Source organism: Aquarana catesbeiana, linkage group LG02 (genome assembly GCF_042186555.1).
Source record: "Aquarana catesbeiana isolate 2022-GZ linkage group LG02, ASM4218655v1, whole genome shotgun sequence".
Taxonomy (NCBI): domain Eukaryota; kingdom Metazoa; phylum Chordata; class Amphibia; order Anura; family Ranidae; genus Aquarana; species Aquarana catesbeiana.
In genome coordinates this window covers 351,552,135-351,578,717 of record NC_133325.1, presented here as the reverse complement: position 1 = coordinate 351,578,717, position 26,583 = coordinate 351,552,135, and the positions used below count along the sequence as shown (strand labels likewise).

The window sequence follows — 26,583 nt, the reverse complement described above, 5'->3', positions numbered from 1 at the left end:
AGGAGATTATTTAGCGTCCATAGATATCAAGGACGCATACCTTCATGTACCGATCTTCGGTCCACATCAAAGGTTTCTGTGTTTTGCAGTAGAGGGCCGTCATTTTCAATTCGTGACACTGCCATTCGGTCTAGCCACGGCCCCCAGGGTTTTCACAAAGATTCTGGCTCCGGTGTTGGCATCCCTAAGGTCCCAGAAGATCTCCGTGGTAGGATATCTGGACGATCTTCTTCTGAGGGATTGTCTTGCCCCGTCCTGATCCAAAACGTGTCAAGAACAGTGCAGGTTTTACAATGCCTCAGTTGGATTCTAAATGTGGACAAGTCAGCCCTTTGTCCAACCCAGGCTTTGGTATATCTGGGTCTGGTCTTGGACACCGCCCAAGAAAGGGTGTTTTTACCCCCCTTAAAGGTCGTTTCCATAGTGGAACTCGTCCAGAAGGTGAAAAAAGAACCAAGGCCTTCTATTCAGCTGTGCATGAGGTTGCTGGGCAAAATGGTGTCATCCTTCAACGCAATTCCATATGCACAATTCCACTCCAGGGTGTTCCAGCACAGTATTCTGGAAGCCTGGGACAGGTCTGCTTGAACCTTAGATCATCCTATGGTTCTATCCCCACAGGTACAATGGAGCCTATCTTGGTGGTTAAAAACCAGCAATTTGAGAAAAGGAAAATCTTTTCCACCAGCAGCCTGGAGAGTAGAACTACAGACGCCAGTCGTCTCGGCTGGGGAGCAGTCCTGGAGAAGGCGTCTGTCCAGGGAATATGGTCCCAGGCAGAAAGGACTTTGCCCATATATCTATTGGAGATTCGGGCAGCTCTTCTGGCTCTGCGCTTCTGGACGTCCAGGTTACGGGGTCTCCCTGTCCGAGACCAGTCCGACAACTCCACGGTAGTGGCATATATCAACCACGAGGGAGGTACCAGGAGTCGGGCAGCCCAAAGAGAAGTAAATTACATATTGACTTGGGCAGAAAAGCATGTGCCATTTTTTCGGCAGTGTTTATACCGGGGGTGGACAATTGGCAGGCACACTTCCTAAGTCGCCAGAAATTGTTGCCAGGGGAATGGTCCCTGCATCCTGAGGTTTTTCTACAGATCTGTCAACACTGGGGGACCCCAGATTTGGATCTGCTAGCATCCATATTCAATGCCAAGCTGGACAAGTTTGTATCCAGGACCAAGGATCCGCTTGCTGTCGGGATAGACGCATTAGTAGTTCCTTGGGATCAGTATTCTCTGATATATGCCTTCCCTCTGATCCAAATTCTGCAGCACTTACTATGCAGGATACAGGAGGAACGGAAGCCAGTGATCCTAGTGGCCCCAGAGATCATGGTACTCGGAGATTGTGAAGTTGGCAGTGGGGGACCCATTGGTCCTTCCATGCCGTCCAGACCTGTTGTCTCAAGGACCCATATTCCATCCTTCTTTACGGTTGCTGAATTTGATGGGATGGCTATTGAGACCAGAGTATTGAAAGACCGTGGTATTATGGGTTCAGTCTTGTCTACTCTGATAAACGCTAGAAAGTCAGTTTCTAGAGCTATCTAATATAGAGTCTGGAAGTCATACATTTCTTGGTGTGAGGAAAAGAAATGGAACCCTCGTAGGTATACGATTGGAAGAGTTCTTGCTTTTCTTCAAGCAGGAGTAGACTTGAAGCTGGCTTTAGGGACAATTAAAGGACAGATTTCGGCCTTGTCATTTTTTTTCCAAAGACCAATTGCATCCCATTCTTTGGTACGAACCTTTGTCAAGGGAGTAATGCACCTGAGGCCGCCGGTTAAACTGCCTTTATGTCCCTGGGACCTAAATTTGGTGCTGTCAGCCTTACAGAGTCAACCGTTTGAACCTATTGGGCATATTCTGTTTGTCCTATTAGCCAGGAAATTGTTTTTAATAATGTCGGCTAGAAGGGTGTCAGAATTGGCCGCCCTTTCTTGCAAAGAACCTTTTTTGATTCTTCATCAGGACAGAGTAGTCATGCGCCCTCGTCCGGATTTTTTTACCAAAGGTGGTTTCCAAATTTCATTTGAATCAAGATATCATTCCACCTTCCTTTTTTCCAAACCCTAAAACTAGGGAGAAAATGTCGCTTCACTCGCTTGATGTGGTGAGGGCGATCAAAGTTTACTTAACGATGTCAGCTTCTTTTTGGAAGACTGATTGCCTTTTTGTCTTGCCGGAAGGTCCTAGAAAAGGACAGCCGGCAACAAGTTCAACTATATCTAGGTGGATTCGCCAGACTATCCAGGCATATGGATTAAAGTGCAAGGTTCCACCTTGGGATTTAAAAGCACACTCCACTAGAGGGGTTAGTGCATCATGGGCAGTACGCCAACAGGTGTCTATGGCTCAGGTTTGCAAACCGGCCGCTTGGTCTTCAGTTCATACATTCACCAGGTTTTACCAGGTGGATGTTAGATCTCAAAAAGAGACTGTTTTTGGCCACAGCGTGTTGCAGGCAGCTTTATAGTCTCTGGCCCGTTTGGGCTTAGGGATATTGTGTTTCCCCCCCCCTCAGGTGCATTGCTTTAGGACATCCCAATTAGTCATTATTATGGTGCTCTGTGTCCCGTGATGTACGATAAAGAAAAATGGATTTTTAATACAGCTTACCTGTAAAATCCTTTTCTTGGAGTACATCACGGGACACAGAGGTCCCTCCCCTCTTTTCTGGGATCGTCATTGCTTGCTACAAAACTGAGGTATTTCCTGTATAGGAGGGGTTATATGGGAGGAACCGTCTTACTATTGGTTGCCAGTGTCCAATCACCTAAAGGTAGCGTATAACCCAATTAGTCATTATTATGGTGCTCTGTGTCTCGTGATGTACTCCAAGAAAAGGATTTTACAGGTAAGCTGTATTAAAAATCTTTTTTCTTTTTTCAAAAGTTTGTGACAAAAAGCGAAATCTGCAAAATACTCAACATGCCTCTCAGCAAATAGCTTGGGGTGTCTACTTTCCAAAATAGGGTCATTTGGGGGGTTTTGTGCTGTCTGGGCATTTCATGGCCTCGGAAACTGTGATAGGTAGTGAGGAGTGAAATCAAGAATTTACGCCCTTAGAAAGCCTGAAGGCGTTGATTGGTTTTCGAGGTCCTGTACGCGGCTAGGCTCCCAAAAAGTCTCACACATGTGGTATCCCCATACTAAGGAGAAGCAGCAGAATGTATTTTGGTGTGTAATTTCACATATGCCCATGGCATGTTTGAGCAATATATAATTTAGTGACAACTTTGTGAAAAAATAAATAAATAAATAAATATTGTCATTTTCCTGAAACTTGTGACAAAATATAAAATATTCCAAGGACTCAACATGCCTCTCATCAAATAGCTTGTGGTGTCTACTTTCCAAAATGGGGTCATTTGGGGGGGGGGGTTGTGCTATCTATGCATTTCATGGCCTCCGAAACTGTGTAAGGTAGTGAAGAGTGAAATCAACAATTTACGCCCTGAAGGCGGTGATTGGTTTTCAGGTCCTGTACGCGGTTAGGCTCCCAAAAAGTCTCACACATGTGGTATCACTGTACTCAGGAGAAGCAGCAGAATGCATTTTGGGGTGTCATTTCACATGTGCCCATGGCATGTTTGAGCAATATATCATTTAGTGTACATTTTTTTTGTCATTTTTCAATCACTTATGACAAAAAAATAAAATATTCATATTTATGTGCTCAACAAGCCTCTCAGCAAATTCCTTGGGGTGTCTACTTTCCAAAATGGGGTCATTGGGGGGGGGGGGGGGTTGTACTGACCTGCTGTTTTAGCACCTCAAGAAATGAGATAGGCAGTCATAAACTAAAAGCTGCGTAAATTCCAGAAAATGTACCCTAGTTTGTAGACGCTATAACTTTTACACAAACTAATATATATACGCTTATTGAATTTTTTTTTACCCGAGACATGTGGCTGAATGCTTTTTGGCCTAAATGTCAAAATTTTCGGTCTTTTTTCATTTATATCGCAAAAAATAAAAACCACAGAGGTGATCAAATACCACCAAAAGAAAGCTCTATTTGTGGGAAAAAAAGGATGCAAATTTTGTTTGGGTACAGCACTACATGACCGCGCAAATACCAGTTAAAACAGCGCAGTGCCAAATTGTAAAAAGTGCTCTGGTCAGGAAGGGGATAAAACCTTCCAGGGCTTAAGTGGTTAAAAAAAAAAAGGCCTTGGATGTAGATGCTGTCTGAGCAATGAAAGTTAGTGGCAATTATTTTTGACTCCGCCTACACCATATTAATGCACAAAAAATACACATTTGAACTTCAGTAAAAATTTATTGGGAGCTGTAAAACAGTTATTTGATATTTATAATCTAATTTGAATTGCTCTTTTCAAACTGTATTTTTTTAGTCATGTGACTGGCACAGCACCAATCAGGGCTGTGCAGACACAGACTCACACTGAACAGAGCATACATCAGCAGAGTAATAGAAGCCCTCCCAATGATCTTTTCCCGCAGATGCCAAAAAACAGGGAAAGATCACGTGACCACACAACAGCACTGCAGGAATAAGGTACTTAGAGTATTTTAAAACAAAATACAGTGACATAATATAGATGAATTATGGCAATTTACACTTCTTTGTTTAGTATACCTTTAATGAAGAAAAATTGATGCAGCACACACTAAAATAAATATATATGTGACAAATAAATTCATAATTCAGTAATGTGTGTTAAAATATACACTTTATTAACAAAATAATACAGCTTCAAAAATACATGTGCAACATACAGTATAACATAACATACAAAGTCCAAAAATAAGTCCAGGTGCCATCTATGTTTCAGACCGGAAAGTGAACTGGTGCCCATGATGTGCATCCACTCGCTGCAGTAGAATGTGGTGCATGTCTCACCCTCTGTCATATATATTTTTACATACCAGTATTTGGAATTTATCGGTATATATGTTTACCATCATTGGTTAAGTGCTTTTCTTTTGGTGATTTTAATTATTGTGTTTCGCCTCCTTAATTGGTTGGGCAGTAGATGCTGAAACCCATAAAAGTTGTGATCATTTTGTGTTTTATTATGCTATGGGTAAGGCCACCACAGCCAAAATGCATTAGCATTGTTTTACTGGATGTACTTATGTAGCCAATAAAGATTTTCAACGTTTGAGTCCACCGAGTTGCTGGCTTAAAGTGATATTAAAGTCTGCTTTTTTTAAATTCAAAAATAACAAACATTATTATTATTATTATTATTATTATTATACAGGATTTATATAGTGTCAACATTTTGCGCAGTGCTTTACAATATAAAGGGAGACAATACAGCAACAATACAATTCAATACAAGAGGGTTAGAAGGGCTCTGCTCCTGCAGTGAGAGGCGTGCCTCCACTGCAGCATTTTTATTGGACAGCTTGGGCCAATGGTACTTTACCATTGGTCGAAGACTCCAAGCTATCCATTGAGCTCAGTGCCTCTGACAAGAAGTGAGGAGAGGCACTGTGAGCCAACCTCTCAGTCTGCTGCAAACAGAGTGTGCCAGCTTCTTTTTAAACTGGCTGCTCTGTATTTAGCTTCTGACAGGCTGCACAAGGAGCCTCGTATCTCTGGAAACATAGATGATAGGAGCCCCAAATTTTGACCAGTGGTGGGGCAGGACTTCAGCTGAGCTACGACCCTGGAAATAGATAGTTTTGTTGTTGTTGTTGTTGTTTTTTTATGCTTATGGCTCTGCCTCACCTGCCTCCCCTGACTGCACACCCCTGCTTGAAAGTAATTTTCGTTTCCCAAAAACAAGAAACAATACAAATACAAAACAAAAAGCAAAAGGCAGCAACACAATCCAACGATATCTTTGGTGGTTTTCTGTAAGAAAGAGCAAATAAAAGTTGTATGTATATGTAATGTACACCTTATATACAATACAAAAACTTTGATGGCAAGACCAGTTCGCTATAAAGACCTAGAAACAAACCTCATGATTTTTTTAATACTCCACTCATTATTAGTACATTCCCATACAGACCTTCAATACCAATATTTTCATGCCAGTGATATAGAAACGATATTTGGAAATGGTTGGAGGCCTGAAAAATACCTATACTGCTTTTCACTGTGTTTTCCAAAGGACAAACGGGGGAACTTAGAAAAGTTCTAAGGACACTTTTCTGGCGGTATTGTCCTTTAAAATGACCTGTGCCAGATTAAAAAATCCCTGGCACTCGTTTCAATAGCTTTACTGATGCATGTGGCAGATTCAGGTAGTTCTTAATTGTGCCACTTTTACAACGTGTCCCTAATACTGCACCGAATGCAAAAATAATTACCTCCAGTTCATAGTATGGTTGCACTGATACCAATGTCAGTATCGGCGCCAATACTAAGCATTTGCACGAGTATCGAAACTCGTGCAAATGCACCGGTATCTGAAACCGATACTTTCAGGCTCAGTTCTTTCAGCTGTCAGTGGGGTTCCCCTGTTGACAACAGCTTAGGCTTCATGTACACTGCTGCTGGTAAACGGAAATTTAGGAGCAGTTGGGTGTTTTTTTCAGCTGCCCCTGTAACTCTCCTCTATGTTATCTTATCAGTACATGTACACAGGGTCGTTTATAGTCATTTATAGGCAGTTGAGTTTAGAGGCTTCTTTTGGAATGCCAAATGCCTGTAACAGCTTGTAAACGCGGTAACTCACGTTTAGCCGTGTTTCGTTTACAGGCGCTTTTCATTTTGAACTATTTGTAACAAAAAAAAACAAATTGATGAAAAAAAGTGCCAATTCTTCAGGAGGAGCAGGGGATGAGTCCTTAAAGCAGAACTTCCCCTTTTGGATGGAGCTCCGCTTTAAGGATGCAGTTGTCTTCACAGTTGACAGCCTCCTAGCAACCTGTGACACTGACTGTGTACGGTGTCTGATGGAAATCACAGACACTAGTTCACCATCAGGTTCACACTCTCCTTGTGCCTCACAGCAGGTGGATTCTAAAGACAATAACAGGTAGCATGTCTATGCATCAGTCCACTGCCTTCTGTCAATCACAAGAAAGCATTCCTGATGGGGAAACTTGTGTCTGTCAGTCCCCATCAGTCTCTGCCAACAAATGCTTTAAAACGTATAGGTGCTGCACTGTCTATGTGATAACTGCAGTTGCGAGAGGAAGAACAGTTGCAATGAAGATAGAGTGTCAATAATAAACTCTAGTCTCAGTGCATACCCCGTATTCATGTACCTGTTGACAACTCTTTGTAAATACAGTGGGGACGGAAAGTATTCAGACCCCCTTACATTTTTCACTCTTTGTTATATTGCAGCCATTTGCTAAAATCATTTAAATTAATTTTTTTCCTCATTAATGTACACACAGCACCCATATTGACAGAAAAACACAGAATTGTTGACATTTTTGCAGTTTTATTAAAATAGAAAAACTAAAATATCACATGGTCCTAAGTATTAAGACCCTTTGCTCAGTATTTAGTAGAAGCACCCTTTTGATCTAATACAGCCATTGAGTCTTTTGGGAAAGATGCAACAAGTTTTTCACACCTGGATTTGGGGATCCTCTGCCATTCCTCCTTGCAGATCCTCTCCAGTTCTGTCAGGTTGGATGGTAAACGTTGGTGGACAGCCATTTTTAGGTCTCTCCAGAGATGCTCAATTGGGTTTAAGTCAGGGCTCTGGCTGTGCCATTCAAGAACAGTTACGGAGTTGTTGTGAAGCCACTCCTTCGTTATTTTAGCTGTGTGCTTAGGGTCATTGTCTTGTTGGAAGGTAAACCTTCAGCCCAGTCTGAGGTCCTGAACACTCTGGAGAAGGTTTTCGTCCAGGATATCCCTGTACTTGGCCGCATTCATCTTTCCCTCATCGTCCTGTCTCTGCAGCTGAAAAACACCCCCACATCATGATGCTGCAACCACCATGCTTCACTGTTGGGACTGTATTGGACAGGTGATGAGCAGTGCCTGATTTTCTCCACACATACCGCTTAGAATTAAGGCCAAAAAGTTCTATCTTGGTCTCATCAGACCAAAGAATCTTATTTCTTACCATCTTGGAGTCCTTCAGGTGTTTTTTAGCAAACTCCATGACGGCTTTCATGTGTCTTGTACTGAGGAGAGGCTTCCGTCCGGCCATTCTGCCATAAAGCCCCGACTGGTGGAGAGCTGCAGTGATGGTTGACTTCCTACAACTTTCTCCCATCTCCCGACTGCATCTCTGGAGCTCAGCCACAGTGATCTTTGGGTTCTTCTTTACCTCTCACACCAAGGCTCTTCTCCCCCGATAGCTCAGTTTGGCTGGACGGCCAGCTCTAGGAAGGGTTCTGGTCGTCCCAAACGACTTCTATTTAAGGATTATGGAGGCCACTGTGCTCTTAGGAACCTTAAGTGCAGCAGAAATTATTCTATAACCTTGGCCAGATCTGTGCCTTGCCACAATTCTGTCTCTGAGCTCCTCAGGCAGTTCCTTTGACCTCATGATTCTCATTTGCTCTGACATGCACTGTGAGCTGTAAGGTCTTATATAGACAGGTGCGTGGCTTTCCTAAGCAAGTCCAATCAGTATAATCAAACACAGCTGGACTCAAATGAAGGATGATCAGAAGAAATGGACAGCACCTGAGTTAAATATATGAGTGTCATAGCAAAGGGTTTGAATACTTAGGACCATATGATATTTCAGTTTTTCTTTTTTAATAAATCTGCAAAAATGTCAACAATTCTGTGTTTTTCTGTCAATATGGGGTGCTGTGTGTACATTAATGAGGAAAAAAATAAACAAATGATTTTAGCAAATAGCTGCAATATAACAAAGAGTGAAAAATTTAAGGGGGTCTGAATACTTTCCCTCCCCACTGTATATTTGTATTTGTTAAAGAGGTAGTAAACCCTCTCTAAAGAAAAAAAAAAAAAAACACCCTGCAGGACAAAGGCACATGCACCGTAGACATCGGTGCCCGTTTTTTGGAAAATATCTCCCTAACGTGTGGGTTAAGGAGATATTTCTTGCACCTACAGGTAAGCCTTAATCTAGGCTTACCTGTAGGTTAAAGTGGTCTGTAAGGGTTTACAACCACTTTAAAGGAGTAGTCCAGCCTGAGCTTTTTAGGCTGGGCCTCTCCTAAGGGTCACAGAAGTGCAATTCGTTTTGCATTCCTGTGACCCGTTTTCAGCGAAGAGTGTTCTGAAGTCCGCTCTCCGTTGACGTCACTGCTATCAGTCGAGGCACCACGTCATTATGACTTCCCAAGTCTGGATCCGCCAGCTGCCTGGACTGATGGCCGCTCCCCGCCCCCCTCCCCCCCCACAGCTCATCACTCCAATAAGCGTGGAGGATCAGGGCAGGTGAGATGCTGATTGACAGGCAGAATCTCTCCGCTCGGGGAGGAGTGAGAATCGATCCATCAGCGGTGTTCGGTGGCTCAGTTCTCAGTGAAGAGAAGATGGGGGACAGCTGCAGCATCGGTCTGATGCTGCATCCACCTAGGTAAGTATGATTAGCAAATAAAAAAAAAAAACATACTTCTCTTTTATTGGTTTTCTTTATCATCCTTCGAGGGGCTCGGCCTAGGGTTTGACTGCTGCCTACTGACACATAACTAAAGGCCAGCCCCTTGGGCTATTAATACTCCTGCACCACATCTGTCCAGTTTTGTGTGCGTCTTCCTGGGATGTTCTTTCCCTGCTGCTGAATTTTTTTATTAAATTGGATTTTTATTTTCAACTATCAATGGCTACTGGTAGATTGTAGCTGGATATTGAAATTCCTGGAAGTTTCTCCAGTTAGCCAACAAGCACAGGTTTTCCCAGTTCATTAAGTGTACTGATGTTCCCTCTACAATAGTCCTGCAGTTGGCAATGATTCCAGGTAATATCGGACTCTGCTTTCAGGTCAGGCCAGTACATCTAGGGATTCTTTGCACAGTTTCTTGATCAGAACTGGGGCTGTTTTGTCTGTCCTCATTCTCTGAAGACCCACTTGATGTGACTTATTGAGGTCTTTGACTGCTTTGGGAATTTTATTTCCTTTAACCTTTTCCCTGCTACCAATGTGTCATATGTCATAAGCAGTGGTGTAAATCTGATTGGGTGGTTGTACAGCTACCTGATCTATTCCAAAGCTCCCAGGTTGTATGCCTTCCCTCCACCATTTCCTGGGATAGGCTGTCCTATTTGTGAGCCCAGGACTCCCATGGCAGATGTCTGGGTAGAGGGGAGGGAGACCAGTGAACATTCGCTGATCTCCCCTACCTAGAGTCAACATGGAAGTGAAGTGCATCACATAACTTCTGGGTTCAGCTGTCACTTTTCCTGGCTGTTATGGCTGGGTAAAAGGCTAATGGAGCTTGATCTGTCCCCACATACATGCACCTACAAACAAACACATGCCTTGGGGGTACCTACGTACAAAAATGTTTATTTCCCTATACATGTTGCAGTCCAGAGTGAGAGCAATACTTCTAGGGCCAACATTCGTGGTTAACTGATGACCTTTAGGGGCTTTTAAAGTATTAAAGCATCACCAAGAAAAATTTGGGGTACTGAAATGTGTTATCCTTTCATGAGTGTGCACAATTTTAAAGTGTTAGTTCACCTTTACAGAAAAAATGTACAGGTGAACTAACACTTGACAATACCAATGTAATAAGAGGCGCAAACCACTGAATACCAGCAGGCAAGTGGGCGAGTAATGGTATCACCTATCTCAGTCATGGGTGAGAACACAAATTTGAAAAGGGAACATTTACTCCTGACTGCTGCACTCTGGTGTTGACCCCTGCTTCGGCCACTGTGCAGGGTAAGCTATGTTGTATGTTACATAGTGTTGATTGCTGTTCAACATATACTATGCTGTACATTGCATGGTCCTGACTACTGCCCTCTATATGCTGTGTTGTACATTACAAAGTCCTTACCTCTGCTAGTACATTACATAGTGCTAACCACTAAACTGTATATATTATAGTGCACATTACACGTCCTGACTGCTGCACTGTCTAAGCCATGTTGTACATTATCCTGATTTCTGAACTCTGTGCTATTGTGCACATTACACATAGTCTTGATCCTTACACTCTTTACTCTATGTTGTACATAACAAAATTCTGACACCTGCACTCTCTACACACTATGTTGTCTTCACAGTTGCTGGTTGCAAAGAAGCCCCAACTGTTTTAATGAGGTTCTTCTGTAAGGCTCCTTTCACACTGACAGACCGTTCGGGTCCACCTGTCAGTTTTTCAGGCGGATCCGATAGGACCATCAATTTCTCTAAATGGAGCTGCAGATGTCAGCGGACATGTACAATGCATTCGGAAAGTATTCACAGTGCTTTGCTTTTTCCATATTTTGTTATGTTACAGCCTTATTCCAAAATGGATTACATTCATTATTTTCTTCCAAATTCTACAAACAATACCCCATAATGACAACGTGAAAGAAGTTTGTTTGAAATCTTTGAAAATGTATTAAAAATAAAAGAGGAAAAAGTCACACATACATAAGTATTCACAGCCTTTGCCATGACACTCAAAATTGAGCTCAGGTGCATCCTGTTTCCACTGATCATCCTTGAGATGTTTCTTGAACTTAATTGGAGTCCACCTTTGGTAAATTCAGTTGATTGGACATGATTTGGAAAGGCACACACCTGTCCATATAAGGGCCCACAGTTAACAGTGCATGTCAGAGCACAAACCAAGCCATGAAGTGCAAAGACTCTGAGACAGGATTGTATTGAGGCACAGATCTGGGGAAGGGTACAGAAAAATGTCTGCAGCATTGAAAGTCCCAATGAGCACAGTGGCCTCCATCATCCATAAAGGGAAAAAAATTTGGAACCACCAGAACTCTTTTTAGAGCGGGCTGAGCGATCGGGGGAGAAGGGCATTAGTCAGGGAGATGACCAAGAACCCGGTGGTCATTTTGACAGAGCCCCAACGTTTCTCTGTGGAGAGAGGAGAACCTTCTAGAAGAACAACCATCTCTGCAGCATTCCACCAATCAGGTATGTATGGTAGAGTGGCCAGACAGAAGCCATTCCTCAGTAAAAGGCACATGACAGCCCACCTGGAGTCAGTGGCGTTGCTATGGTGGTGCAGGGGGTGCGGCCGGCACCCGGGTGACACCCGTCAGAGGGGTGACACCAGAGCTTTTTTTTGCCCGGTGACCACCTCCGATGATAGCCCCTTACGCTCGCTCACTGCTTTCACTTTCACACAGAACAGGTGACAGCGGCCCGGCGATGTGCACAGTCCTCCCTGCCCAGCAGTATCTCTATGAAAGGGGGAGGGGGCGGGGGGGTGATGTGCACGGCAGCTCTACCATCCCTGCAGCGGCTCCACTATGCTGGCCAGCGGCAGCTCCATTATCCTTCTACAACCCAGGGACATGTGTGCAGACTGCACACCTGACCATCTGTAAGTTGAAGCTGCTCTTTGGCAGCAGCCTCTCTGTCCACTCTTCTGTCCTCTTTTCTGTCCTGTGAAGGATGCGGTTCTTAACTTTGCACCTTATACATAGAGAACTCTTGAGCCTTGCACCCTGTACATAGCGATCCTTGCACCCTGTACATAGCGTTCTTTGCACCCTGTATATAGCGATCCTTGCACCCTGTACATAGCGATCCTAGCATCCTGTACATAGCGATCCTAGCACCCTGTACATAGAGATCCTTGCACCCTGTACATAGAGATCCTTGCACCCTGGCTGTACATAGCAATCCTTGCACCCTGGCTGTACATAGCAATCCTTGCACCCTGGCTGTACATAGCAATCCTTGCACCCTGGCTGTACATAGCGATCCTTGTACCCTGTGTATAGCATTCCTTGCACCCTGTACATAGCAATCCTGGCACCCTGTACATAGCAATCCTTGCACCCTGTACATAGCGATCCTTGCATCTTGTACATAGCAATCTTTGCACCCTGTACATAGCGATCCTTGCACCCTGTGCATAGTGTTCCTTGCACCCAGTACATAGAAATCCTTGCACCCTGTACATAGCAATCCTTGCACCCTGGCTGTACATAGCGATCCTTGCACCCTGTACATAGCAAACTTCTGGGCCCTGTACATAGCATACTTCTGAGCCTTGCACCGTGTACATAGCAAACTTCTGCACCCTGTTTGTATCCCATTCCTGAATGCTGCACTCTGTATGTAGTGTACTTCTGAACCCTGTGCATAATGCACTCATGGTATTTAACAATGCCTTTGTATGGCCCTCCCATTTACAACGCAATTTGGTCACACCTACCCTTTAATGCGGTGTGCTCTCCCCCTGTGGGGGAGTTTGTGGTGGGGGGCGTGATTGAGCCTTGGGTGATACCATCAAGTGCATTGTGTCAGGTTAGACAGGAGAGAGCCTTATGCGCTACCCTGCCAAGTGTCTACTGCTCTGTGAGAGCTGTGGTGGTTCGGTAAAACATGATATTTCCCCCCCACCGGGGGGTGACACCATGTTTTACCGCACCAGGTGACACCAACCCTAGTGACGCCACTGCCTGGAGTTTGCCAAAAAACACCTGAAGGACTCTCAGACCATGAGAAACAAAAGTCTCTGGTCTGATGAAACAAGGATTGAACTCTTTGGCCTGAATGGTAAGCGTCATGTCTGGAGGAAACCAGACACCGCTCATCATCTGGCCAATACCATCCCTACAGTGAAGCATGGTGGTGGCAGCATCATGCTGTGGGGATGTTTTTCAGCGGCAGGAACTGGGAGACTGGTCAGGATCGAGTGAAAGATGAATGGAAAGATGAATGCAGCAATGTACAGAGACATCATTGATGAAAATCTGCTCCAGAGCACTCTGGACCTCAGACTGGTTCAAAGGTTGATTTTCCAACAGGACAAAACAGGACAAAAGCCCTAAGTACACAAAAGATAACATAGGAGTGGTTACGGGACGATTCTGTGAATGTCCTTGAGTGGCCCAGCCAGAGCCCAGACTTGAACCTGATTGAACATCCCTGGAGAGATCTGACAATGGCAATGACGCTTCCCATCCAACTATGATGGAGCTTGAGAGGTCCTGCAAAGAAGAATGGGAGAAACTGCCCAAAAATAGGTCTGCCAAGCTTGTAGCATCATGCTCAAAAAGACTTTTAAGGCTGTAATTGGTGCCAAAGATGCTTCAACAAAGTATTGAGCAAAGACTGTGACTACTTATGTACATTGGATTTTTTCCATTTTTATTTTTTAATAAATTTGCAAAGATTTCAAACAAACTTCTTTCACATTGTCATTATGGGGTATTGTTTGTAGAATTTTGAGGAAAATAATGAATTTATTTCATTTTGGAACAAGGCTGTAACATAACAAAATGTGGAAAAAGTGAAGCTCTGTGAATACTTTTTGGATGCACTGCATCCACTGACACACACCGACATCCAATCCGATCCTGTCCACATCCATCTGGCGGATCAGATTGTATGACAGTCGGATGGAAACAAACAGGTGGTCCATTTCCATCAGACAGCCCATAGTGGACAGTGGGCTGCGTCCATGTCCGCTCTGCTGATGCCTGTCATCCGTATGCTCAACTGTGTGTGAAAAAACAGTAAGGTATATATAGGTCTCATTTTATTAGAAAACAATGGTGTCCTGAGGTTTAGGTGTGTCTGTGAGACTGTTGATACTTGTACTGTAAAGCCTGGTACACACTAGTAGTTTTTTTTTTCATTCAACCCAGCGGGTCAGAGCCGCTGTACTACCAATCTGATCTCCTCTGCATTGCTATTTTGTTCTGACAGGGGGACACCCCCCCTCCTACCCTTTTGCTTCTGTTGGACTGGCTGCCATACACACAATTAGGTCTATATGTACTAGGCTTAAGGTTGGCCATACATGTACATTTTTATTTAATAGAACCAACCATCCATGCTAAACAGCATGGATATTCAATTCTGCAATATAGTGTGGATGAGAGAATGTGGGGTGGAGGAACTTGACTGGCTTGCACAGAGTCCTGACCTCAACCCGATAGAACACCTTTGGGATGAATTTATGTAGTTCTTTCACAAATAAAATAAAAGTAAAAGCCATCCTTACCGTTTGCATTTGTGATATTAACAGAGGTCAAATATATAAAAAATCCATCTAAAGTCTCGATCTCACAAATATAGTCTCCATTATCATTAGCAGTGAGATTTGTTAAGTGCAGACTGTAGTTTTCCAGTGTTTGTACTTTGCTTCTATAACCTTCCGCAATTACAAGTGAGGAACTGTTCACTGATGCCACAGGGACCTCTTTTGTATTTTTGTATAACCTAACTGACATTTCAACATTCACAGTTTTACAATACCTGCATGGGCATTCAACATTGTTCTGTTCAGTTGCTGAGAAGAAACAAAACATCAATAAAAAAACTTGATATGGGTAACAAAGATTGCCCACCGAAGAAAAAAATATCAACATTTTACAAAAAATGTGATTCAGTAAGTCACAACTACAACACCCTTATCCCAAATAATTTACAGTATGTTTTAATTGCTAGACAAAATATTAATGGCAAATATTCAATTATGCTGTATATAAGCAGTATTTGGCCTATTTATTTCATGTTCAGCTTTTCTTGAAGCATTTTGCCAAAAACTCTTATTGAAAGTCATGCTTATAATTTGATCTCAAGCAAACATGTTGGAAGAACAATAAGCAAGCCAGCAGGATGATGGGAAATTTTGGAAAGTCCTGTACAGAATAGTTTACGTGTTAGAAACCAAAGAAATTTGAAGTTTTGGCTTTAGATACACTTTAGGTTTATTTTAAACAGTTTAACCTATAGCTGGCTGTACACTATTTGATTTTTGAATGGCAGCTCATTCAACAGAGCACCTGCTATGGCCATCATTGAAAGAATTTTGGTTGGACTGCAATGAATTTAATTTTAATTGCCATACCAATTTATAGAATTTAAATGTTTGATTTTCGATCCTTTATCGTATACAGATAAAATACAAATGTTTTTTCCTGACCGAAAACTACATTAACAGTTATGCCCTGTACACACGATCGGACATTGATCAGACATTCCGACAACAAAATCCATGGATTTTTTCCGACGGATGTTGGCTCAAACTTGTCTTGCATACACACGGTCAAACACAAAGTTGTCGGAATTTCCAAAACACCAAGAATGCGGTGACGTACACCACGTACGACGAGACTATAAAAGGGCAATTCAATACCAAGCGCGGCACCCTTTGGGCTCCTTTTGCTAATCTCGTGTTGGTAAAAGTTTGGTGAGAGACGATTCACGCTTTTTCAGACTCGTGGTTTTCAGATCGTATTTCTACTGTTCAGTTTGTATTTGTGGGTTTGTATCTGATCTTCAGTGTGTGCAGCGAGTTCCCATTGATTTGTCATTGTGTTCTTGTCCGTTTGATTTTCAGGTCGCTCTTCACAGGCCTTGCTGTTCTTCAGTGCATTCTGTTACTTCGTTCTGACCAGCCGACCGTTTTCTAGCCATGTTGCGTGTAGGTAATCATCGTACAGTTCGTGCTGTGCGGTGGCTTGGTGTTGGGGTTCTTACTTTGACACAAGCCCGGTCCATGAACAGGGCGAGGAGTTCATGGACCAAGAATTGGTTGCTCCAGCGTGACCAATTCTGTCACATGCCTTTGCTCCGTGAGATCCGTGAGAATAATCCTGACGATTTCAGGAACTTTCTCTGGATGATGGACCCCGTATTTCACTGTTTGTTGGCTTTGCTGACCCCTTATATCAGCAGGCAGGATACCTGCATGAGGCAAGTCATTACTGCGGAGCAGAGGTTAGTCGCCACCCTGCGGTACTTGGTGACGGGGAGAAGCCTGCAGGACCTCAAGTTCTCGACAGGCATCTCCCCCCAGGCTATGGGGATCATTATCCCGGAGACCTGTTCTGCCATCATCAAGGTCCTGCAGAAGGAGTATATTAAGGTAAGATTTTTATCCTTTAACATCTCATTTTATTGTATTTAATGTTTGATAATATATTGTATTTCTTTCCTCATTCCTAATTACCATGATTGTAATATGCTGTGAATGTCCCCTTTGTCCTCATGCATGCTGGATTTAAAAAAAATCATTTTTGTCCTTCATACATATTTGCCTTCACTTACCTCCCCAGCATGCTCTCCTGGGCCTATATCCACCTCGTCTAGTCACTTAACAATGTATTTTGTCAGCTCCATAGTAGTGCTTTAACCTAAATACCCCCTAAAATGTGTAAAAATGTGATTTGTGTTTTAAATTCAGGCGGAGTGCCAGAGGTTTTTTTTTTGGGTCCCAAAATCATTTGGAAACCCCCCCCCCCCAACTGCTAACTCAGCTGATACCAATCCTCTATCTGCTGACTTTGCCAAACCCATACACACTATACCTACCTCTTTTGTGGTCAGATTTCTGGATGAATTCACCAAAGCATGTAGTGCAGTAGTGCAAGGGCCTGCCTGAATACTTTCAAATGGTACTGTTTAAAGTTTTTGTATCCTATTATTATCTTGATAGGTAATAGCAGAATGTAAAAATGTGCTAAAATGTGTACAGTGTGTATTTATATCTTTGTATTATGACACTTCTTACCTGTCCAGTGGGCTGCCAATAGTGTAAGTAAGGAGGGGCTGGACAAAGTAATACACATTATTTAGGCATTCATCTCTCAATGAGGTGGAGAGGGTTACCTGGCCAAAACATCCCCCCCAAAAATTTTTAAATGGCCCATGAGAGGGGGGAGGAATCTGATAGGTGGACCTTATACCTTTGTCTTTAAATACTCCCTAAAATAAATGTTCTACTGATGTTGGCCAAGAATGTTTGTGTCTAATCTGCTTTCAATGTTTATGTGCAAAATGATTATTTTTTTTTTCTTGTTTGACTCCACGGTTTCCTTCCAACACACAGGAATGGCAGACTGTGGCCTCCCACTTTGCCCAGCGGTGGGACTTTCCCAACTGCGTCTGGGCAATTGATGGGAAACATGTCCACATTGTCCCACCCCCCAACTTGGATTCAAACTATTACAACTACAAGGGGTTCAATAGTATTGTGATGTTGGCGGTGGTGTCGGCTACTTACGAGTTCCTGTATGTGGACGTGGGGAAGAATGGTCGGATGTCAGATGGTGGAGTCATCGCCCACATGGAGTTCTACAGGCGTCTCAAGAATGGCAGCTTGGGCATTGTCCACACACGGTCAGAATTTACGCAAACGGATTTTGTTGTCGGAAAATTTGATAGCCTGCTCTCAAACTTTGTGTGTCGGAAATTCCAATAGAAAAAGTCAGATGGAGCCCATACACGGTCGGAATTTCCGACAACAAGCTCCGATCGCACATTTTCCGTCGAAAAATCCGACCGTGTGTACAGGGCATTAGAATTTTGTTTGTTCAGATAAGAAACAATAAAGCGTTTCCATCCTGAGCCTTTAGTCTATACAATTTGACACCATTAACCATTTGAAAATCAAACAAATGTTTTGAATACGATAGTTTTCTAACAAAATTCTACCAGTGTTATTCCACAATACCTAACATGCTGTCATGCTTGGTCCCCTTCAACTTGAACTCAACCTGACACCGGACCTCTGTCGTGGCAGCGTGATGTCACACTACAAGCTCCTCTCTACGTGTTTTGCACTAAAGCATGTCTTCAGGGGCCTCAAAACACATAGGTAGGAGCTTGTAGCGCAACGTCACACCGACACGACGGAGGTCCAGGTAGTGGCATTTGATGTAAGTGTTTCGGCGGCTTGTTTTTAACCTGTTTTGTTAGGATTTTACATATGTACTCGTGTTATGGTTTACAATAAATGCTGCATTATATGGCACTTTCTTGTTTTATTGCCTTTGGTGTTTGGTGAACTGTAAATGGGGTTCTACCCCTGGGAGGAAGCAAGAGGTATTCAGAGTGACCCCAGATCGATGCCACCAGTTACCGTTCACATTACCTATATTGCTGCACAGTATCTGCCAGCATATACAGCGGTAAATGTGCACTGCATGTGGGTGAAGGTAGGTGTTTGGTGTGCACGTTTTCTCACACAGAGGGATATCAAACGCACAAGGGTGTGATTGTCATTTATTTATACAATATCACAATATATGAATTTTTTCCTTTGGATACACCTGGAGTTCCAGATCTTTGGAGTCTAGCACTTATGAGTGGAGACACCAGCCTTTCAGGGATTGGCGCTATATATGGGTGTTTGCTGCACTTACAGTAATTGAGCGGCCACGATCTCTGGTGAGTCTTGAATCCAGTTGGCTGGAACATAGACTATACTAATTCTTTATGAAATGCATTTTGTTTATTACACTTTAGACTAATTTAATTTATTTGTTGAACATTTTGGATCACTGAAAGACACAATATATTGTCCCCTTATTCTCACTGGTAATCAGTGTTAAAGCATACGAGGACATTTCTAACTGTTGAACTGCACTTTATTCATATTTATTTATAATTATTTTTTAACTCACTTGTGATTGGACACTATATAGCGCTGAATATTATGTTTCTTTGTCGCTAGGTTTTAGTATATTGCCTTTTTTGCTAGCAGCTACTGTATGGTGTTTAGTGCGGACTATCTTTTTGTTTTAACTCCCATAACTGCCCCATCTTCAAATTCAGCACTATATTGGCAATACATACCATTTGCTTGCCACATGCCGGTCCAGGTGTTTTCCACCACATAATGTCTTATAATGCATTTGTATGAGTTAGGGTTTTTTGTTAGATTACAGGAAGAACATGAACTTGGGTTGCTGTTGTTTTCCTGCATTTTGTGGTTCTCCTCATACCATTCTATAGTGACAGTATCAGCAGGATAGACACGACTTGCATAGCACTTCAGATTTGGAACATTATGGTCTACTGTATATTTAAATGAGTGTCCAAAGTCTGTAAAACACATTATAGATAAACACATGATGAATTAGCAGAGACATCATTACACAGAATATAATCCCTAGATCTCAAAGATTTATCTGTTTTCAATACTTCTGTAAGATATTTTTTTATTATTATTATTTTTTTTTTATGTCACTAAGCATATACAAGGCCCAAACAATTTGTGGGTGAGAATCCCGTATACTTTTAAACGTATGAGAATTTTCATATATAGGAAAATCCTCCCAAGACTTCTTGCTCTTTAGTTCCTTTGTCACCTCCTCCCATGCTTGCCTCCAGGACAATCTGTCCGACTATCTCCTTACTCTATCCACTTTTAGGCAATCCCTGAAAACTTTTCTCTTCAGAAAACTTTTCTCCACCTAACAACTGTACTTTTATTTTCTCCATCAGCTCATCCCCAACAGTTATTACCTCTTGTATCACTTGACCCTCCCTTTTAGATTGTAAGCTCTAATGAGCAGGGTTCTCTTATTTCTCCTGTATTGAATTGTATTGTCATTGCACTGTCTGCTCTCACGTTGTAAAGCGCTGCGCAAACTGTTGGCGCTATATAAATCCTGTATAATAATAATATAATCCAGGTGGAGAAAATGCCAGAATGTAATGTTAGAGCAGATTTAAGCCTGAAACCTGCCATGTGCCTGATGCCTAAGAGCCAGTGTGTGGAGTATATCAAAAAGGTTATGGGGTATTCCTGCGCTATCGTGAGACGGGGTGAGGGAGAAAAGGAGAAGCCCAATCAAAATGAAACAAGGAAAAGCAGCCTACACCGAATAGGGTACAGCCTGTCCCCGGCTAGAATAGAAATGGATAAAAATGTGGTGCTGCGCTAATCCTTTATATAGGTAATGGTTATATGTGTAATGACTCAGTGATGGTGGGTGCCTCCAAGCACAAATAAAATGAATATTTTCAGATATAAATAAATAATATACCAGTAAGAAAGTGACAGTGGTAAAAGTATATAGTGATGATATGTCTGACTATCTACTTATCATACAGGTGCTCTGCTAGTGTTAGCAATAAAACACACGCAATATGTGAAAAGTGCTTAGTGCTAATACATCATAATACACAGAATATATATAAGTATATAAAAAATATATATATATATATATAGCAGCTAGCTTTAAACGTAACCAGTCTCTGACTGGCTTAGCATATACCTGGTGTAACTCAACACACTCCCAGGTATGTGTATATACAAAGTGAATTGTGCTTAAAGTGCATAACATACAGTGACAATCTTAATATGGCTGAGTGATAAATGGTTCATTCATATGCATGCAAATAACGCAAGCAAAAAAATATAATATAAATAGTGCTCCGCTTGGAAATGATAAATTATTCAAAGTCCACAAAATGACTGTTGTATTACGAGCTCGCCGCTCGTCGGATCTCCAACCGGTTTTAATGATTGTTATGTGAGTACACATGATTCTTTTAATAAAAAGTGGTATATTTTCCATACAATATTATACTATTGTGGGCTTCCTTTTCTAATTTATCTGGATGACCCCGGGACACTACTTGAAAGGACTAGATGCCCCCATAAGAGAAGTGACCAGGATAGGACCACATCTCCATCATCTCTCACAGCTGGTTGTTCCCACGGTTTCTACAAAGGCTGCCATGCCTCAAAGTGGCTAAATGCGAGTACCCCATTACCTTCAGGTAAGGGGCTACTGCCCACCAGTGTGTGCGTTGCTGCATGAAGATTTACCATCACCGTCACTTACATTTTAGCACCAAGTGGATCACTCATATTTTGTGGACTTTGAATAATTTATCATTTCCAAGCGGAGCACTATTTATATTATATTTTTTTGCATGCATTATTTGCATGCATATGAATGAACCATTTATCACTCAGCCATATTAAGATTGTCACTGTATGTTATGCACTTTAAGCACGATTCACTTTGTATATACACATACCTGGGAGTGTGTTGAGTTACACCAGGTATATGCTAAGCCAGTCAGAGACTGGTTACGTTTAAAGCTAGCTGCTATATATATTTTTTTTATATACTTATATATATTCTGTGTATTATGATGTATTAGCACTAAGCACTTTTCACATATTGTGTGTGTTTTATTGCTAGCACTAGCAGAGCACCTGTATGATAAGTAGATAGTCAGACATATCATCACTATATACTTTTACCACTGTCACTTTCTTACTGGTATATTATTTATTTATATCTGAAAATATTCATTTTATTTGTGCTTGGAGGCACCCACCATCACTGAGTCATTACACATATAACCATTACCTATATAAAGGATTAGCGCAGCACCACATTTTTATCCAGTGTGTGGAGTAGGTTTCATTAGAAGCCTAAAAGTGGTTGTAAACCTCAGACATGAAATATGAACAAAGCATGTCCCTCTATAGTGTGTACTTGTCTCAGTTAACCACTTGCCGACCAGCCACTGTATATATACGGTGGCAGGTCGGCTCGATTGCGCAAACCCTGCATGTGACACTGTGGGCGCACGTGCGCCCGCTGCATGCCGCGGGAGCGCGCCCGCAGGATCCGCGGACTTGACTTCTGCCAGCGACCTGCGATCATGGTACACAGAGGCAGAACAGGGATCTGCCTATGTAAACAGGGAGATCTCCGTTCCGACAGGAGACAACATGGAGATCTGCTGTTCCCAGTAATCGGGAACAGCGATCTCTGTGGTGCTCCATTGAACCCAACCCCCACACAGTTAGAACACACCCAGGGAACACAGTTAACCCCTTGATCGCCCCCTAGTGTTAACCCCTTCCCTGCCAATGTCATTTATTACATTGATCAGTGCAGATTTTTTTTTAGCACTGATCAATGTAATAATGTGACTGGTCCCTAAAAAGTGTCACTTAGGGTCAGATTTGTCCATCGCAATTTTGCTAAAAATCGCAGCTCGCCGCCATTACCAGTAAAAGCATAAAAACATAAATAAAAGTCCATAAATCTTTCCCATGGTTTGTAGACGCTATAACTTTTGCTCAAACCAATCAATATACGCTTATGGCGATTTTTTTTTTTAACCAAAAATATGTAGAAGAATATATATTTGCCTAAACTGATGAATACATTTGTTTTTTTATATATCTTTTTTTGGATATGTAATATAGCAGAAAGTACATTTTTTTTTTTTTTTTTTAAATTGTCGGTCTTTTTTTGTTTATAGCGCACAAAATAAAAACCGCAGCGGGGATCAAATACCACCATAAGAAAGCTCTATTTGTGGGAAAAAAATAACATAAATTTTGTTTGGGTACAGTGTTGCACGACTGCACAATTGTCAATTAAAGCAACGCAGTGCTGTATCAGAAAAAATGGCCTGGTCATTAAGGGGGTAAAACCTTCCAAGGCTGAAGTGATTAAGAACACAAAATGCCAATTTTGTCTGCTGCTTTATTCCTCTGCTATCAGCACAAGTCACTTCTGACAAATTTCCCTGACACCAAGAGAAAAAAAGGTGACAGGGGAGGGATCTCCAGCTGATTGACAGCCTCAGCTCTGTTCCTGTGTGCAGGGAGTGTTTTTCTTCCCTCCAATCAGCTCTCAGAGTTCTCACTGAGCTCTGCAGAGTGAAATTGCAGTTCGCTGCCCCCATTTTTCAGAACTCTCAGACAAGCTTATACATTCAGCAATTTGAATAGATGTAGAGATGAGAAGACAGCAGATAGACAGATACAACTTATGTAGGAAAATTGGTTTAATCTCTGTGTATCACCTGAGGCTAGTCACTTCACTGGGTATATATATGGGTTTACAACCACTTTCACTAGGTTTGCATGTGTATTACACATGAGCTTGGGTGTCCTTCAAACCCATCTCTAGCAAACCTCCAAACTCGTACTCTTTTTTTACTCCAGTGAGTTGTGGGCCATGTCATTTCTACCCCGTAGCTCATGTAAACAAAGAAACAAGCTATGGGGCAGGAATGACCCGACATGCAGCTCACTGGAGTTAAAAAAAAAAGAGCAAGTTTGGAGTTTGGGTACAGATGAGTTTGGAGGACATCTGAGCCCATCTCTAGTTTGTATCACAGAGGGTAATAATAATACTGAGCTGTGATATACACCTCCGGTACTTATTCTGATTGAAGTTCAGTATTTCTTACCTGCAACATTTAATTTCACGTTTTCTTCATTTGTTCCTTTGTTTGTTCCTACATAGCAGGAATAAGTGTTTTCATCACCTTCTTGCAACTTTCTTATTTGGAGGGAAGCATTTCCATTTGTCAGTTCACTTAGGATCAATGAAGTTCGTCCTTTGTAGCTTTGGTCCTGTCCCTCCAATCTGTCCTGACCTTGATAGTACTTGTGCACTATTCGAGATTTATCACTTGTGATCCACCAGTGAATGACAACCTCCTCCCCCGGATTAAAGGAACATGGTATGGTGACACTTTTATGTAGCTCACCCCAAACTGCAGCTGTAAAGAGAATAACCCATGTTAAAAGAAATGCTAATAGCTCCACAATCCTAATATTGTACTTGACTCGCTCTTGCTTTGAAACGTCTGCATTTTGATGGGTAGGTTTTTTAAGATGATTTTAAACCCGAACTTCAGGCAAACAGCTAAATACACAAATGTTGCATCTAAACTAATAAAACTTAACAAATTAATAATAATAATAATAAAAAGTTTTCAGTATTATTATTATTTATTCCTTACCTTCCATTCGTTTAGATGCGGCATTCGTTATTTCGGATAATTTGTAACTTCGGATAAATTTGTATTCATTACGTTCACTAACAGCCAAATTTGAAAGGAAATTCTAATACCTATAATTTAATAGTTAGTAATAGTTTTTATTAGTTAATTATTTTTTCAGATTTTTGAATTTTCTGTTTTTCTAATTTTCAGATTTTTAAATGTTTGGATTTTCGAATTTTCAAATATTCATATTTTTGAATTTCAGAATTAAAATTTTGGGATCTTCGAATTTCCGTATCTTTGAATTTCCAGTTTTCAGATTTCCGAGTTTGATTTTCGAATTTTCGGATTTTTGAATTTCGGAAAAATTTGTTAAACAGGTTTTCGTTAATTTGAATATTTGCAAATTAACAAATTTGTCGAATTTCATTGAAAAACAAATTCGGAACTAAATGACTTGCGCGTCTAGACTGGATTAAATGGTGCTATTTATATGTGCCTGGAGTACAACTTTAATGAATTGAACAGTAGTGTTGACTTGGCAAAGGAATAGTGGTGTGATACTGTGATTAGTGGCTGAACAAGTTATTGATCCTAACATACTGAACACACAATTAGTGCAGCATCATGGCAAATGAAGATCAAACAGAAACTATGGTGGCAAATTCCTAGGCTGTAAAGGGTAGAAGGGTTTAGTTCTGCTTAAGAACCTGTCACTATGGCAGCAAAAGGTGCTTAAAGAATTATTGCCAGCTTGCAGATTAAAAAACTGGCGGTAATTATAACCAACTTTGAGCTGGCATACAGAGGTACACCAGTTCTCAGAGTGGGGTATAGCCCGTCTATAATTCCACCCTGTACTAACGCGTTTCACCCAAGCAGGTGTTTCTACAATTAAAGTGGATGTAAACCCGATTCATGAAATGTGAGCTGGGCACATATATCTGCAGTGTTTTCTTATCTCTCTCCAAAGCACTATGTCCCGTAGCTGTCTCCTGCTCCGAAGCTCTGTTATCAGCATGATAACTCCTCCCATGTTCCCTGAGATGGGAGATAGAAGTGTGTGTCTGTGGAGGTTTCTATAAATAGATTAGCAGCTAGCTTGCCATCTCAGAGCAGAGCTGTGAAAGCATTTTCATTCTTCTACCAATGTGAAGAGGGGGGTGTGTGCCTTTCCTCCAATCAGCTGCTCCCAGTGTAATCCAAGCCTTCTCTCACAGTGCAGAATGAGGAAGTAAAAATTCTTACCTGATGTAAGGATTCTAAAGAATATAGCAAGGTAAAACTTATGTAGGGAGATTTGTTTCATCCCTGTGTATCATCTGAGGTTGTTCACTTCACTGGGTATATGTGAAGGTTTACATCCACTTTAAGCCCATTGGGGAACAAACACATTAGAGTGAGGCGGTCTTACAGATCACATTTGAAAGTAATGTAGGTTGCGGCTGGAATATATTGTTTTTAACATAGTAATGTCATCAACGTGCAACCCTTTTGCCTTCTGACATCAAATGACTGGGAAGGTAAGAGAATAGGAATAATGGATTTTAAAGGCACATATAAAAGTAATATATTTTAATAGTCTACATTAAAAATCACAGCATGTTACAGACAAAATATCATAATAAAAAGAAAGTGTTAGTAAAATATACTACTTTTATATGTGCCTTTAAAGTCCATTATTCTTCCTATTCTCTTACCTTCCCAGATAATTTAGGATGTGGCACACTATTATTATAGGTGTTTGATTGCCACCTAAGGGCATTGCAATCTGATCAAGTATTCCATATCAAATGGCTGGGGTCATAACTGATCACATATGCAGCACCATAGCGACTGAATATCAAACAGAGGCTAACATGTCAGCTTCCTTGATTGTAAAGAATAGGAGGATTTAGTTGTGCTTCAAGATCTGTGCTTTAACCGCTTGCCGACCAGCCGCCGTCATTTTGCTGCGGCAGGTTGGCACGATCACGTGAACCGTCGTAGCTATACGTCGGCTCGTGGGATCGGGATAGCAGGCGCGTGCCCGCTGCACTGCGGGGGTGCCGATGC

The 26,583-nt window shown here is 41.8% G+C and overlaps 1 protein-coding gene across 6 annotated transcripts in view; it reads right to left on the bottom strand.

Annotated features, from left to right (window-relative positions):
- Positions 1 to 4,685: 4,685 nt before the first annotated feature.
- Positions 4,686 to 26,583, bottom strand: part of HHLA2 (HHLA2 member of B7 family) — a 63,083-nt gene continuing 41,185 nt past the window's right edge. For 5 of the 6 annotated variants that reach the window (XM_073614974.1, XM_073614970.1, XM_073614971.1 and 2 more), the window contains exons 4-7: positions 23,989 to 24,303; positions 19,606 to 19,854; positions 15,026 to 15,313; positions 4,686 to 5,837 (exon numbers count right to left, since the gene is read on the bottom strand). In XM_073614974.1, coding sequence (XP_073471075.1) covers positions 5,695 to 5,837; positions 15,026 to 15,313; positions 19,606 to 19,854; positions 23,989 to 24,303 — 995 coding nt within the window. In that variant the 3' untranslated portion in view covers positions 4,686 to 5,694. The remainder of the gene's footprint in view (positions 5,838 to 15,025; positions 15,314 to 19,605; positions 19,855 to 23,988; positions 24,304 to 26,583) is intronic. The other variant, XM_073614975.1, reaches the window with a different exon arrangement.